The sequence below is a fragment of the Haliaeetus leucocephalus genome, unplaced genomic scaffold, assembly GCF_000737465.1.
Source record: "Haliaeetus leucocephalus isolate CR32 unplaced genomic scaffold, Haliaeetus_leucocephalus-4.0 Scaffold1000, whole genome shotgun sequence".
NCBI classification, from domain to species: Eukaryota; Metazoa; Chordata; class Aves; order Accipitriformes; family Accipitridae; genus Haliaeetus; species Haliaeetus leucocephalus.
In genome coordinates, this window is record NW_010973436.1 from 3,932,416 (window position 1) to 3,948,394 (window position 15,979).

Consider the following 15,979-nt stretch of genomic DNA (forward strand, 5'->3'; position numbering starts at 1 on the left):
GCTCAGTGGCCCCTTCCCACAACACCAGTGGCTGACGATGGATACCATGGCTGGCTTGCGAGGCTTTGCTGCCAAATGCTTGAGATTTGACGTTTTGCGTAGAGCACACGCTGCTCTGACCAAGCGGCCGCAGGGGCAGCTCAGGTTTCCTCCTGCTTCTCCCCCCCACCGCCGCCACATTTCTGAAATTAAATTTTTTAGCTCTCCAAAGGGAGTTTTAAGATCTGGCCGTCAGAAAGAACCACTGTGCTGTAAATCATCTGTGTTTGTACAGCACCAAGCACAGCAGAAGCGCGGCTTGGGACGGGGTGGCTGATGCTGGGATAACAAAGAATAAGCATCTCCCTCTGGCCAAATAAACATTTTAAGCTGCTATTCCTGAGGAGCCCAGGCTGTGGTGTGGGGAAGGCAAGCTGGTCTGAGGACAGCCCTTAGCTCGTTCTGTTTGAGAAGCCTCCCACAGTGCTTTGCTCTGCAAAATTCCCCTTCTTGAAACCCCTGGGGCTGGGGCTGCCAGCTCTTGGCATGCTGCGATGTCCCCCAGGGCTGTCCCCTCCGTGGTGTCCCCGGCCAGGGGGAAACGAAGACGCTGCAGTAGCCTGAGCTGCAAACAGCCAGGGAGGCTGCGCTGTTGGAAATCAACGTGAGGAGGTTCAGGGTTCGATCTTCTGCCAGGGGATGCTTATTTTAACTGCACCTGATACGAGCCACATGCACGCATGAGCACCGTGATGCGGTGCATGAGGGGTCTGGCTGGGATGGATGGCGAGGACAGGGAGGATGAGGGATGGAGGTGCTTTTCTGTGTCTACCGTTTCCCAGCGGGAAACAACGAAGTCACCAGCTATAATGGTTTTTTTTTTGCTCAATTCCCCCTCCTTAAACCTTCTGCTGCCCCTTGTTGGTGTTTTCTCCCCTGGGGCATCTGCGCAGCTGTAGTCGACTCCGGAGTGAGTGGGGCATGGCTGGGTGCCGAAAGCTCACTGTGCCTGATGGGCTGGTGGGATGCAGGCTCCGGCCTCGCTGGGGACCACATTCCTCCATGTTTACTCGCTCGATGGCTGTCCCTCTTGTTGCCCTTGGTCGAGACAGGCCGTTCTCGCAGCCCTGGCTCTGTCTCCTGGTGCTTTCATGCTCAAACATTTCCTCTCCTTCCTCCGCCAGACCAAAGCGGTATTTCTGTTACAAACCTCTGCAGAACAAACAGGCCGTGGCCGGGAAAGGGGATAAACTGAAGGGACGCAGCATCAGGGGACCACAGATGACCGGGATGCTGCTAGTCCGCAGCAAGGGCACTGAAACTGGGATCTCCCCAAGACAACAAGAGCCATGAGAGCAGGTTTGCTCCATGACCACCCTCTGTCATCCCTTTTGCCTGGAAGAGCGGGGCCAGATTTTGCTCCAGACGTAGAATAAACCGAGCACGGGGTGCCCAGAGCCACATTCAAGGCTGCAGCCTGTTGCGTCTTAAAAATTTAAAAGGACGTCTTTGATGGTGGATTTGAAACTTGGACACTGAAAGAAATTCCTGCAGAAAGAAAATTCAACAAACAAAGTCCCTTGGCTGAGAGCAAAATTTATACTCACCAGATTTGCTGAAGGTTTTCATGCTTCCCAGCAACAGGAGCTGTGTTAGCAGCTTCGCAGGTCAGACAGCATGGTGGATAAGGTCTAGGATATGAAAGCTTTACATGCTGACATTGCAGGGAGGCTTTTGTGCAAGCAATTGCCCCATTTGGTGCCTCAGTTTCCCCCTTTCAGTGCCCAGCTGAGTATCTGTTAGTTAGCAGGAAAAAAACCCATGAAACATGTCCCCATGGATTTAGGCACTTTTGACTAGTTTTTAAAGCAATTGGCGTGAATCTCCAAACAGCATACTCTTTCCCTATTGATTCTGATCCTTCTCCAGCTGGCAAACACATGTCTCCATCTCAACCCTTTGTTTAAACAATGTGAAATACCTATGTGGTTTCTCTCCATTCTTTTTCCTGGCTTGCACTTGAGCTACCTGCTGGTTTTTAGGCATCCGTGTGCCCCAGCTTGCTGCAAGGCCAGGGCTGTGCCCTCGGACCATCCTACTCCCGGCGGTCAGCAGGCAGCACTCACCAGCAATACTCCGTTTTTGGGGTAAGGGGAAGGGCACCGTGTTGGGAACAAATATATTTAAGGTTTGCAGGGAGCCCAGGGCAAAATGGGGGAGCCCAGCGGGTGGGAACTTTGGGGGACGGTCTGATTTTGGCTGTTAGAACTTGCTGTTGGTAGCCACCGTCAGCCGAGTGTGGGAGTGCAGGATCGGACCCTCCTGGATGGCTGCCAGCCTCCAGTAGGGTTTGGACAGGGTTTTCAATGAGCCAAACCAGCTCAAGTTTCCTGGCCCTCACTGCAGATCGGCTTAGGCTGGAGAGAAGACTCCTCACGGGGAGGGAAAGGACCCCTTGCCCCCTGAACCCCACATCCCAGGGATGCTTGGGACAGGGATGCCTGTAGGAGGGAGATCCCCATGGCTGCTGTGCCCCCCACCACCTGGGGTTCCTTGCTCATGCCTGGGCTGTGCCTGAGAGCTTTGAATACGCAACAGGTCCCAGGCTGCCTGTGGGCTCCTTGGAGCAGAAATGTCCCCCCGAGCATCCACAAATGTGCCTGCCCCAGCAGACGCTCGGGAGCCCCAGCGGTCCCTCGGCCATGTCCTCTCAGTGCACAGTGGTTTTTCCAGCCTGGGATCTGTCTGAGGCTCCACGCAAAACCCGGTGGCCCCGTGCCCGTGGCCCACTCAGTTGCACGGCACTGCCGTGGCTCCCCTCCCTTCTCTTTATTAAAGTGCCATCAGGATTTAAATTAAAGCTTATCACCAGCTGGGAGCAAATGAACCCTGCCTCATGTTTTACAGGGTGCCATCTGCCAGGCAGGAGCAGAGACCCCAGCACAGGGCTGGCTCCCTTCAGCAGGGCTGGGGGGCAGTTGGAAGTCACTCTGGGCAAGTGGGGGACCCGGGTGGGACACCCCCCGGGGACGGGCTGGCTGGTGACACACGCCGAACCCCCGTGCTCTGCACCCCCTTTGCGATTCAGCCGTGTTGCTGGAAAGCGCCATCCCAAACTCACGCTCCTGGAAAAAACAGGGGCCGTGGCAAGGGAAGGGCTTATTTAAATTATTAATTAGTTTTGTTTTTAAACACGGGCTCCGAGCAGCCTCCGCAGCAGAAGGAATTGTTATTAAACGCCAGCCCTCCGGCAGGCAGGCCATGTGTGCGCAGCAGAGCCCGCAGCGCTTGGCTGCCAGATAAAGACGTTATTGTTGTCATCATCGTGCCTTCGTCCCAGCCCTCCGCCTCCCGCGCTCCCACCCACCCTTGGCCAGCGGCTCCCAGGAACAAAACCCCCGTGCTCGGCCGAGGCTCACTCGTGGCGGAGCCGCGGTGCCGAGAGGAGGAGGAGGAGGAGGAGGAGGAGGAGGAGGAGGGAGACAGCCAGAGAGAAACTTGTTTTGGGGATTAATAAGAGGCAGGAGGAGGGAGAGGTGCACACAGGTAAGCTGTAGGCAGGTGCTTTCCCCCAGGGTCTTCTTGCCTTGCCTGACCCTCCGATCCAGGACGCTGCACTGGTCCACGATGCTCCTGCCCTCGCCAGCCTCCCTCACATGCAAAGCAGCATCTGCTCTTCCTTTTTTTTCCCTCTCCTCTTGTTGGTTTTTCTACTCTTCAGCAGCTGGAGTCTTTGTTCCTTCCCTTTTCTCTTGTTGCAAAGAGTTTTTTCTCGGCACGGGGCAGGCTGGGGTGGAGGAGGGGGAACTTGGGGCTGCAAAGTCAGAGGAAAGTCCTGTGTGAGAGAGTGTTGCAGCTACTGCCAGGCGCTTTCTGCGGGGGTGAGTGAGGACCCCCTTGTCTCCCCCACCCCGACCTGTGCTCTCACACGCTCACAACCCCACGCACGCTCGGCTCTGGCTCTGCGGGAAGGGAGGCAGAGCTGGGGGTGCCGGGGGGGTGTGTGTGTGTGTGTGGGGTTGCACAGCCTGAGCCATGCCCAGGACAGTCCCCTGCCTTGGAAAGCAGCAGGGAAAGCGTCCAAGGAAGGGGGAGAGGCTGAAAGGCGAGCGGACACCTCCGGAGCCAGGACTGCTGCCAGGGAGCCTTTGGTAACATCGGGTTACGGCACCTTCTTTGTGCTGAGCAGGCTGGGGAAACGGCTGGGGACTGGGGAGGGTCTGGGGGGTCCTGGTCCTGTGGGAGGGGGGGATGTGCGCAGCCCCTCACCCCCGTGCCGGAGCGGGGAGCAGGGAGTTTTCCTGCCCTGTGGAGAGGACCAGCATCGTGCCGCTTTGAGAGCGAGGTGGGAGAGAGCAACCAAACAGCATCTCGATGCTTCAGGGGCACTTTTCAGCAAGCTGGTTTTCTGCCCAAAATGTAGGTGATAAAGCCCTTCTCTCCCACCCGGCAGGCAGAGCCCTGCCTAAATCACATCGACCATGCCCAGGTCGTGTAACACCACTTTTGCTGCCTCGATCACCGAGATTTGAGCCTGATCCAGGCAGGCGGAGAGGTGCAGCCCTCTCTCTGCACCCTTCCATGGGGTGAGCTGCCATGTGGGTCCCATTTGGAGCCAGCTCTTTGTCTCGGCTCCGGCAGAGGCAGGAGATGATGGGAGGAAGCAACAGGGCAGCGATGATGTTCGCTGAAGTTCTGGGGAAAGGGTTTTGTTGCACAGAAGAGACTCATCCCAAACTCGCCCTTCCCTGTCTGAGAGTTTTAGGAAAAGCATCTACAAGGCAGAAAATGGAAATTCATCCCCTTGGCAGCTGGACACAAAGCATGTCGCACATGAGGGCTTGGAAACTTTCCTGGGAGCCTGCGATCATGGGCCTTCCTTATGTGGTGCTCAGCTGATGGCATCCCACAAGCTGTCGGAGCTGCCTCCTGGGAAGCACCCTTTCCTCAGCCAGCCCCGGACAGACAGCGTGGAGCTGAAATGCAGGGTGCTGGGTGTCCCTGCTGCCCTGGGGAAGGGGGGAGGCGAGGGGCTGAGTGTTTTCACCTGGGAAGAGATAAAAGCGCGCTGTGGGAGGTTTCCTCTGCCCTCGGGAAGAGGCTGGAAGGGAGGGATGAGGCAGCAGCTGATAAGGCATCAGAGCAGTTTCCCACCCTTAGAGAAAGCAGAGCCAGGGGGGAGCAAGGCGAGGTGTCTGCTTGGAGGGGAGCAGGGTGTGCATGGGGGGCAGCCTGAGGGGCCGGGCTGCAGTCGCTTTGGCAAAATTTTCTCCTGTGATTTGCTTTTGTCTGTGTCCAGCCAGTTCCACCGTGTGTGGCAGAGAGATCTGCGGGCGGGCTGAGCCAGGAGCAGCCCTGGGAAGGGTCGGGACATGCAGCGAGGGAGGAGGAGGGAGGAATTGCTGACATGGAGAAGGCAGCAGAAAGGTGTTTTCTGCCAGGACTGCCTTCCCACAGACCCTGCTGCGGGAGGAGGTTGCTGGAGGGAGCAGTGAACGCAACAAGCCTTTCGCAATGAGTCCGGTGACTGTGGTACAGTGAGGAAACGCTCCTGGCACGCAGAGGGACAGTGGAGCCATGCGTTGTCATCCCCATGTCTTGCAGTCCTCAGGCTGAGCCCAAAAGTCTTGCTCGAGAGCCCAGGAGCACGGCCGAGCTGCTCTCTGGCAGGGTCTCCTGAGACATCCATCCCCTGCATGGACAGAGCACTATCCCCGCAAGAAGAAACGTGGCGGGGGGCCGAGCCCCCGTGGCTGCCTCGGCGGTGCGCTGGCTCCAGCCCCAGCCAAGCAGGCTGCCTGCGGCTCCGCTTCTCCCTGGGAAAGTGCTGGGAAAGGGCGAGAAGAGCTGCTTGTTGCATCAGGGCTCTGGTCCCCTGGGGATGCCTGGGTGACAGCGTGTCTGCCCTCCCCTCGGAGGACAGCCTTGCACCGTATTTAGTCCTTTTCCACCATTCCCAGCTCTCCAGCGCCGCTGGATAAAGAGCTCCCTGTTTTGGTTACAGCTGATCAGACCCAGACTCTTGCAGAGACACGAACAGGCTGTTGGCAGTGGTTGGACACGAGGGAAGCCGATGAGGGAGCTTTGCTGGCTCCTTTTGGTTATTTTTAGCTTGCCCTTCTTGTTCTGTTCCAAGGTGCAAGTTCTCAGGCTGGGTGGGGGTGTTTTGCAGCCTGGGGGCTGCAGGGATGATGGGAATTGGGGGTCCCAGTGGGAAAGCTGTGAAGGGAGCTAGCAGGGTTATGGGCAACAGGCTGGAAAGGATCCCCAGTCCAGCCATCTAGGCTTTCTCCTCTCCTCCCAAAGTTAAAAGTTCCCTTTATCCCTCCCAGCCCCTCCACAGGAGCAGGGATCCCAGATACACGGTGATAGCTGTCCAGAGCCAGCTGTTGCTCTCTGCGTATCTAACTGCTGCAAGAGGAGGCGGGGAGGGCAGAAGGCACCCAAGGGACAGCGTCGGGACTTCTGCCAGTGACAAATCCCCCAGTGACCTTTACATAGCTCGCTCTTGCCCCGGAGGTTGTGAGTTTTGCCTGCCCTTGGCACCAGTCACTGGGCTGGCAGGGAGCACTGCTTGGGAGCTGTGGGTTAGTGAGATGCAGCAAAGGTAAACTATTTGGAAAGCAAACACTAGTGGCATTTGGGGCTGGAATTTCCAGCTGTTGTGCCGAATTTTTGTCAATTGTAATGTGATGACTGAAGGAGCAGCTGCCTCTTTCTGGGAAAAAAAAACCCTGGGGTGGCATCTGTTGGGTGCCTTGGTCTTGCTCAGAGGTGTCAGAACTGTTTTTATCCATGAATTGAGCCTTTTCTCCACACCAGGTGGTTGGTTTCCTGAATGCATTCATTGCTTCATGATTTAACTTTATTCCAGTTGCATGGATTCCTTGTGGGTACCCAGGATCCAAGCTGTCCTGTCTGTCAGGGAGCGGTGAGAAAGGTCGAGTGGAGGCATTTGCAGAGCAGGCACCGTGCCATGGCTCTGGCCGCGGATTCAGCAGCCGGTGCTTGTGCAGAATCAGGGTGTGGGATTTTGAAATCTGGCTGCTTGCGTTCACGCCAGTAAATTCAACTGCATGAAACTGGATGGAGAACAGACTGCCGACTGTGTCAGGTCCAGGGAGAGCTGGCTTTGAACCTTCTAGCATGTTGGAGGCAATTGTAAAGCTGGTGGTGGCCTCAGGCTTCCCGCATCCCCATTATTCTGGAGGCAGGGCTGTTGCGGGGACTGCTGGCTGTGAACTGGTTTCCTGCAGATTGCTTGGAAATGGGTCCTGCTTTCCCGGAGCAGGCTGGGGAGCGGCGCGCAGAGCCTCTGCCGGGAGCTGCAGCTTTGCAGGGAGAGGCTGGTGGGGACCGGCAGCCGAGAAGGGTCGTGGCAGTGCTGGCTCTGCCTGGCTGTGATGGGCAGAGGGGCTGTGGCAGTCCCCGTGGGGACGTGGCAGCGGGTGGCAGGCGGTACAGCAGATAAAAGGGGTTGCATCTGCCTCCTGACACTTTCCTTCTGTGCTGACAAATGCCACATGATGCTGCCGCTCTCCAGCCTGAATTTCTGGCTCGCTGACTATTTCTGCTATACGCCGAGTCCCTAAACATCTGCAGCGTTAAAGCCTCATGTAGAGGGGATGGTGCAGGCTGTGCGGGACCAGGTCGTTCCTGGAAGGGCTGAGCGCTCAGACAGCTCCTGAGACCAAGGGGGTGACAGCTCTGCCCTGTCCCCCACCCTCCCTGCAACATTGCCCGGGGCGGCTGCCAGGTAGCCCGAGCTGAGCATCGCCGAACGCCCGGATTGCAGCGTGTACTGGCTGGAATATCGTGTCCCAGCTGCCTCCTCCCCTCTGCAACAGGCCAAATGCAGACCTCAACCCTTGCCGCTCCCCCAGGCGTTGTGGGTGTTAAAATCCAGGTCTGAGTTTTGGAGCGGAGGCAAAATCCCATGGAAAGGTCTGGGACAAGGTCGGGGGAGAGCCACGTGCAGGGAGGGACGTGACTGGGACAGGAGCAGGGTGTTGCAGGGCCAGGGAGGGGACTGCACGTAGAGCAGCTCCCTGTCATGAATTTGCCCGTTCTCTGCAGCCCGCTGTTGAATCTGAACTCTTACAACACAGAAGCACGCACGTACATCCCCAAAGGGGACGTACTGCAGCACTGCTGAGCTGAATATCTGGCAGCATTTGGACCCTGTTGCTCTTCCCCTCTTCCTCCCTTCCCCCAGCGAGATGCCAGAGCTCTGATTGAAAACAGCAGGCATCTGAGGCTTGTAGGGTTAAACAGAGCCAGATGGGAGCCGAGCAAGAAAAAAAGGAAAGTAGGAAAGTAACAGGCTGGGCCTGGGGGGGAGCAAGAACAGGATCTTTTCTTGGAGAAAGTCAATTACTTGGAGCCCCAGGAATGCATGGGATCACTTCAAAGGGAGCCGGGCTGGCGCAGTTCTGGGAGCAGTGGCCTAACGAAGGGCCCTAAGGGCGTCCCTGGGTGGGATGCGGACACTGGTGGGAAGCTCTAAGCAAAAGGGGGGTGGTGTGGTGGGGGGCTACCCCAGCAGCGTTGGTCTGCGCTGCTTGCTGGTCAGATGAGGGCTGGGGACATTTCCCTGCTGCTGACCAAAGGCAAACGCGATGTGCCCAGCTCAGCCCTGCCTGTTTGCTGCTCCCACCGGGCACGCTGAGCTGAGCGGCGCTGGCTGCATCCACGGCACTGGTGCTGCTGGTCCCTGTGGCCACGACTGCAGGGCTGTGTGCCAGCGAGCTCCACGCTGTCACGTCGCATGGGAGAGAGCAATGAGCCGGGAGAGCCCGATTTCTCTCCAGCATCAGCATCGCCAGCGCCAGCATCACCAATGGCTTCTGCCCCATGCTCCAGTCCCAGCAGCTCTGACTCCCACAGCAGTCACTCTGTTTGCCCAGGAGATCCATCTTCCTCTGAGTCTCCTCATCTTCTTCCCTGTCTCATCTCACTTGATTCTCTTTCCCACCCTGCCTCTGCCTCGCTCCTCCATCTGCCTCGCTGTGCATCCAGCTCAGCTCTGTTCCTGCTGGGGTGACAAATGCTGCCGGGAAAAGCCTGGCGAGCACCCCGAGGTATCTGCCCAGGAAGCCCACAGCCTGGTCTGCTCCAGCTGGCCCCAGGGTGCGTCAGAGCATCCAAAGCACCTTCTGCACAGGGCTTTCTGGGGAGCTCATCTGCAACAAGCTGGATCCCTCCATCCTCCAAGGCATCAGCTGGAGAGCTACCAGCAACAGTCTTGCAAGGATGATTGCTGCTGTTCCAGGCAGCAGCGGGGAGGGCAGAGATGGGACAGGCAGCCTTCATGAGTTTGATAATGACCCAGAGAAGAGGGAGAGGTGGTGTGTGTAAGGTGTTGGGCTGCTGTCCAGAAGAAACTCCCTGGTTTGGGGCAAGCAGAGACCTCGCCTGATCCCTCCAGATCTCCCACCCCTCCTGGGAGTCTCCCCAAATAACTAGCCCAGCCCAGCACCCTGCAGTGGGACTGGAGGTGATGGATCAGTTATTTGAGCAGCACAGGGCGCCGTATAGCCAAACACCTTTGTTATTGCCCATGCATAATCTTGCAAATATCCTTTTTATCACACAGCCTTGAAAATGGGCTGTCCTGCATTAAAGCCTTGTCCCTGAAGCACAGGGCCATCCATCTTTGCTGCCCCGCTAACTGCTGCTGGCCTCCCAATACTGTCGCTCAGCCAATTTGCTACTGAATCATTGATTTTTTGGCTCAAGTGCAAAATTAAGCCTAATCCATCAAGGTGTCTGAACGGGCAATCTATCCTTCGGGGAGAGGTCACAGTGGTGTTGGGGCTCCCGGGGGGGGCCAGGCTCTGCAGGGCAGTGCTGGGGGTGGCATGTGAAAAAAAACCCCAAAACCAAATAAAAAAAGCCCAACACCCCCCTCTATGGTATAAAGCTGAGCCAGAGAGAGGGGATCTCAGTGACTCATGCTCTAGAGAGGGGTTGGATTTAAAGATGACTTCCAAGGGGAAGGAGAGAAAATAGCAGGTTACTGGCAGGGATGTGGGGTAAATTCCTGCCTGTCAGTGATGAGGGAGATGGGAGATGATGCAGTACCTAAATCAGGCGCTTCCTAACCCACCTCTTCTTGTTGCCTCCCTCAGGGAAACATCTGGACCATGAAGGTGGCCTTCAGATTGCTTCTCCCGCTTGTTCTTGTGCTGATCTCAGAGGTGAGCGGGCAGCGGAGGAAGCCTCCACGGAAACCCACCCGCCCACCTCCCGAGTTCATTGAGCCCGTTGAGCCCACGGAGCTGCCTCCACCCCTGCCTCCGGGTCCCCCCTCCGTCTTCCCCGACTGCCCCCGAGAATGCTACTGCCCTCCAGACTTCCCCTCTGCCCTCTACTGTGACAGCCGCAACCTGCGGAAGGTCCCCATCATCCCGTCCCGCATCCACTACCTCTACCTCCAGAACAACTTCATCGATGACCTCCCGGAGGAGTCCTTCAGGAATGCCACAGGGCTGAAATGGGTCAACCTAGACAACAATCGCATCCGGAAGGTGGACAGGCGGGTCCTGGAGAAGCTGGAAAACCTCATCTTCCTCTACATGGAGAAGAACCAGCTCAAGGAGGTGCCTTCCTTCCTGCCACCCAACCTGGAGCAGCTGCGTCTGAGCAGGAATCAGATCTCCAAGATCCCTGCTGGGGTCTTCAACAAGTTGGAGAACCTAGTGCTCTTGGATCTGCACCACAACAAGCTGAGCGATGGGGTCTTCAACAAAAACACCTTCAAGGGACTCAAGAACCTTATGCAACTCAACCTTGCCCACAACATCCTGAGGAAAATGCCCCCCGGGGTGCCCAATGCCATCCACCAGCTCTTCCTGGACAGGAACAACATTGAGGACATCCCCAGTGACTACTTCAAGGAGTTCCCCAACCTGGCATTCATCCGGCTCAACTACAACCAGATCTCTGACAAGGGGCTCCCCAAGAACTCCTTCAACCTCACCAACCTGCTGGTGTTGCACCTGGCCCACAACAAGCTCACCAACGTCCCTTTCATCAGCCCCAAGCTGGAGCACCTCTACCTGAATAACAACTCCATTGAAAGTGAGTTGCACTGGCTGGTCGGGAGGCTGTGGTGAGGTCTGAGGGGGAGCAGATGGGCTTGAGGATGGCAAGTGTTTCGTTGAAAAAGGTCATTTTTCACCCAGTGGGATGTGAACCCTTCAAAGGGGGATGCAGTGGTGAGATGAGCTGGGGGCTCTTTGTAGGTGAATAAAGCCCTAACGGGGATGGATTTGCACGTGGGGAAGGGTGGCCTGAGGGTGAGGGTGGTAACTGAGGAGCAGAGCTAAATTCCCCCTGGCGCTGCAGGGCTTTTCTTGTTCCTTGTCATGGGCAGCTCCTGCCATCTAAATAGTTACTTCCCCAGCAGGGCTCAGAAATAGGGACATTTAAAAAGGAGAGTCTGTGCACATATTTTAAGAACAGATGCCAAATACGCAGTCAAGATGGTTAGAAATAACCCAGCTTAGCTCTCGAGCTGAGCCTCACAGAGGAAGGAACAGGGAGAACAAGGCTGTGATGGAGGTTGCCTTGGCAAACCAACCGGGGCAGTTTCACACCATTCCAGGCAAAGCACTGCAATTTCATGGGAGAGGTGCTGGCCTGTGAAATGCGTAAACATAGCTAGCATGTTTGAGAAGAGGACAGAGACCCATTCCTGGTCACCCCAGATGTTTCTGCTATTAGAGGTCCAGAAACCTGCTGTCCTTGTAATCCACGGGGGAGCAAGAACGCGGTGCTGCAGCCAGAAATCCTCCATGTGCACTGGGAAAAGTCCGCTGGGCTCTTCTATTTCTGGCTGCGGTGGGCTGTATGGGGCTGAAGGACCCACCCAGGGCATTACTCACCTGTGAAGCAGCCTCCAGGCAGGACACTGGTCCCCACAAGTGGTGTGACACAAGCACTTCCATGCTGTGGTGTTTATCGCGCAGTGATGGCACGTGGCTTTATATGTAAGAGTGGTCCACTGCCAAAGAGGGGTTGTAAAATCACAGAGCAGCTTTAGTGGGCCAGCTCCTGCCCAAACAGGGTGCTGAACATGAGCCAGGAACAGACGAGCAAGAAAGCTGCTCTTTGCAGGCAAGCACTAATAACGTTATGGGATGTAATGCCAGGGAGAGGGACAAAACCCTCACAGAGGCACATCCCTTCTCTCAAGGGGCCACCGGAGTCGGTTCCCACGGAATAATGATGCAGTGATGAACACCTGATGGTGGTTAATCTGCATTTTATTTAAACACCACCAAACTGGAGCCAAGGGGCACTTTGGGGCAAAGGTGGTGACTGCTGCTGGGTTCACACACATCGGTACCCAGGCCCTGCTAGGGCTTTCCATGGAGAGGTGCCTGCGTGGCCACGCACATCATGTCCCAGCTCTTTTTTTGCCTATTTTACCCAGCTTCTATAAGGTTTCAGTCCCTGGAGCTGGGTAACAACATAAGAATCCCCAGGTTTATTTTCTGTAATGCAGGCCCTGGGGTGGGGAGAAACACGTGGAAATCCAGAAGCAAGCAACGAGCCGGTTATTGACGTTATCTTCAGTGTTAACGGTGCTGGAGCATATTTCCTTGATGTTTTTTTTGAAGGCTTAGGGCTGGCTCGGCAGGTTTCATGTTTAAAATAATCCCTTTTCTCTTTCAAATGACATTGCATCCCTCATCGCACTTTGGCTGAACGTGACCTACTTCATTTCTGAACAAAAGCAGGATTTTCCTCTCGCTGGGGCAGCGCCGTCTTCTGGGAGAGGCTGGGGATTCTCCCCCTCGGTAGCAAAGCAACCCCATTTTGGGGTTTGACAGAAAGGCAGGCAGAGAGGGGGGTCTCTAGCATCCCTCTCTGTCTTCCCTTTCCTCTAACATGCACCCCGCTTTTCCTCTCCTCTCTGCAGAAATCAACGGGACGCAGATCTGCCCCACCTCGCTGATGTCCATCCAGGACTTCTCCCCCTCCGACCTGGACAGCGTGCCCCGGCTCCGGTACCTGCGGCTGGATGGGAATCTCCTGAAACCCCCCATCCCCTTGGACCTGATGATGTGTTTCCGCCTGCTGCAGTCCGTGGTTTTCTAACCCTGCCCAGCAGCGTGCCTCTCCCAGGACTTGGCTTTGCACAGAGACTTGACCCTCGTCGGTGTTTGACACGTGGGACCCTCTTTGCCTCCCTCTCCCCCTGCTCACATCCCGCCTCCATCCCTCTTGCCTTTCCCCCTTTCCTCCCCTGCAGTGGCCGTGGACACGCGTGGCGCGTGCATCCTTGGGGACCACTGCCTGCAGGACAGCACCGCGTCGCAGCAGCCGTCCCAGCCCGCAGCGTCAGCCCGGGGTGGCTGCCACGCTCATCCCAGTTCCCTGCCTGTGGGCTCTGCCTTCTCTGCCCTCCCCCAGGCCAGCCCTGGAGCTGGCTCTTTTCTCTCCCCTTCCATCCGGCAGAGTTTCAGGAGGTTGGATTCGGTCCAAGCCAAAAAAGCATCTCCGGATGGAGCTGACGAGGGAGCCCAGGGGTCAACCTCGCTGCAGGACTTGGGTCGTATCACTGCTCCGGGTGGCCACAGCTGTGATGGAGGTGGAGGAGGGATGCCCTGGGCTGGTGTGCTGAGGCTGCAGATGGCCACCCTGTAGCTTTAGGGTGCGGGGCGATGCCAGCCGGGCGTACCGGTGGCGGGGTGGCTAAGGGGAGCAGGATCTGTGCAGGAGGAGGGTGGCCAGGTCTGGCACCGACCGGCAGGACCGGCAACGACACCTCGTGGCCACGTCCCAGGGCCCCGGGACGAGGGACACGCTCCTCCAGCCTGGGCCCTCCTGGGGGGCTTTGGCCTTGGCTCTGCATTGCTCTGGAGGCCAAGGGGTTTATTCCCTCGTGGTGGTGTGAATTTGGCAGGAGGGAGCAGGGAGGGCATCTGGCCCCTGCAGCTGGAGCTGGGCTCTCCTGTGCCCTGCATGGGTTGCACCTTCCCCGCAGCAATACACCACGCATCCTCCTTTGCAAGATCAGCCCCCTCCCAGGCTTTCGTCCCCACCAGACACCCCCCCCCCCAGCAGTATCAGTCCATGGTGCCGCAGCCCCCTCCCAGCATCCTGCATCCTCCCCATGCTGCGGGGATGCAGGGCTCAGCGCATTGGCCGTGCTCTGCTGCTCCCAGCTAACCCCTGCTCTCCTCGATGCAGGCAGGACCCAAAGCCTGTGGGACCCCAATGCTGGTGACCTATCCTGGGCATGGGACCCCCCCCCGGGGGCAAAGCAGAGCCGGCTGCTTTGCAGCGATGCCAGCGGGACACTTGCTCTCATATTTAGGTACCTAGGGTCAGATGCTGCCGTGGGTGTAAACTCGGGCTCTGCCGGGGCTGGGTTAACCCGTGAGATCTCCGCTCTGTTCTCACAGTCCCTCTGCCCTCCTGCCTTGACTCCCACCTCCTGGAAGTTTTACTCTCTGTTGCTTTCTTGAACCAAACACATGACTGGTTTTGCCTTTTTTTTTAGGAAAAATGAAAGAAAAAGAAAAAGGAAGAATTACTCTTTTGGAAAAGCTATTTTTTATTCCCCCTTCTCCCTGTTTTCACATGTATTGCTTCCCTCTTTGATAGCTGTACCTGCATATATAGGGTGTCTGGGTTTAGGGGAGGTTATACTCTTTTTTCTTCCTGATTCTCAGGATTTAGATTTAAGGCCGAGCATTAGACGAAAAAAAAAAATCCAACTGAAATAAGCATTAAAGCAATAGACCAAAGAAACCAGCTGTTACCTCCTTTGTGTTCAGCCACCAAAACTGATCCTTCTCTGAGACGGGCATGGACGGGCACTGTGTCCCGCTCCCTGGGAATGGGACAGGGATGCTCCCCGCAGCCTGGGGACACACCAGCAACCCTGCGAGCTGGGTGCTCCTCCTTTCCCAGTGCTGGAAGGTTCATGAAACCCCCATGCTAATTCAGGCTTGTTTTCTCATCATAAAAGTCTATTCTCCAAATCTTCCTCCAGTGGGCTTTATTGGGTTCGACAGGTTTCAACCTTAAACCCGGAGACCCTATGTATATATTTATATATAATGTGTATATATACTGGTAGACTGTACAGATATATCTAGAGACATATGTAGTTCTCAACTGATTTCAACTTAATGGTATTTTCACTCCTACTCTCCGCAGCAGTGAAAATAAAATGATTCACAAAGGACCCAGAGCCGTGGTTGGACCTGCCTCTCTCTGATCCATCCTCATCTTCCTTGCTGCACGGGAGCTGCCGCTTCATTCAGGACCAGATTTCCTCTGTTGGGGCCAACCTTCCCACCGGTCGGAGCTTGGGAGACCCCAGGGGTCCCTTCAGCGGGAGGCTGGTGTGCTCAGGGCTTGGTTGGTTGTGGTGTGCCCTCGCTTGAACGGATGCTGGGTTGGACTCGCCAGCAGTGCCAGTGTCAAAGCAGCAGGCACGCCTGCAAAACCTCCCTGCGGAGCGGCGGTGGGTGAGCTTATGGAGCATGTGCCTGTCTTAATGAGCACCTCTGCTAATTAAGAGAGCCCAACCTCGTCTGCAGCTCCCAGGGTCGTGGCTGCAGCTGATGGGTGATGTTGTCCCTGCAAGCCAGCTGGGAGAAGGCGATGGCTGCCTGCGCTGTGTGTCGGGGCAGGGTGTGTGAACTCGGGCTGAGCTGCACCCACGTCACCTTCATGCTCCCAGGGAAGCCGGACAAACGTCCCTGGGGTGAGTTTGCCCCGGGAGAGCAGCACGGAGGAGCTTCAGGGCATGCACGGGGGGAGCCAAGGGGGAGGCATCTCTCCCACCTACGGCAATGAGCCCGCATCCATCCCCAGGGCTGCGGTCATGCGGGGCGCGTGTGCGTTTTCACACGAGCAGAACGGGTGTAGGCAGCGACTTATCCTTCTGCCCATCGCCGCAGCTTCAAAAATCTCCTCTTGCTGCTGCTCTCCCCATGTGAATCATGAGCGGAGAGGGAGGACGGCTGTGGGCGTG

General features: G+C 56.6%; 1 protein-coding gene across 1 annotated transcript; it reads left to right on the top strand.

The window, feature by feature from the left end:
* The first annotated feature begins 3,436 nt into the window (after positions 1-3,436).
* PRELP (proline/arginine-rich end leucine-rich repeat protein) lies at positions 3,437-13,243 on the top strand. Its single transcript, XM_010584732.1, has 3 exons — positions 3,437-3,525; positions 10,110-11,061; positions 12,908-13,243. Exons 2-3 carry the CDS (start codon positions 10,125-10,127, stop codon positions 13,084-13,086), a joined length of 1,116 nt encoding a protein of 371 aa, XP_010583034.1. The 5' UTR covers positions 3,437-3,525; positions 10,110-10,124; the 3' UTR covers positions 13,087-13,243.
* Positions 13,244-15,979: the final 2,736 nt, after the last annotated feature.

Bases quoted from the DNA above. Each gene is read 5' to 3' on its own strand.
- PRELP (XM_010584732.1), top strand. From the start codon at position 10,125: ATGAAGGTGGCCTTCAGATTGCTTCTCCCGCTTGTTCTTGTGCTGATC. The intron at 11,062-12,907 runs GTGAGTTGCACT...TCCTCTCTGCAG, and splicing joins GAATAACAACTCCATTGAAA to AAATCAACGGGACGCAGATC.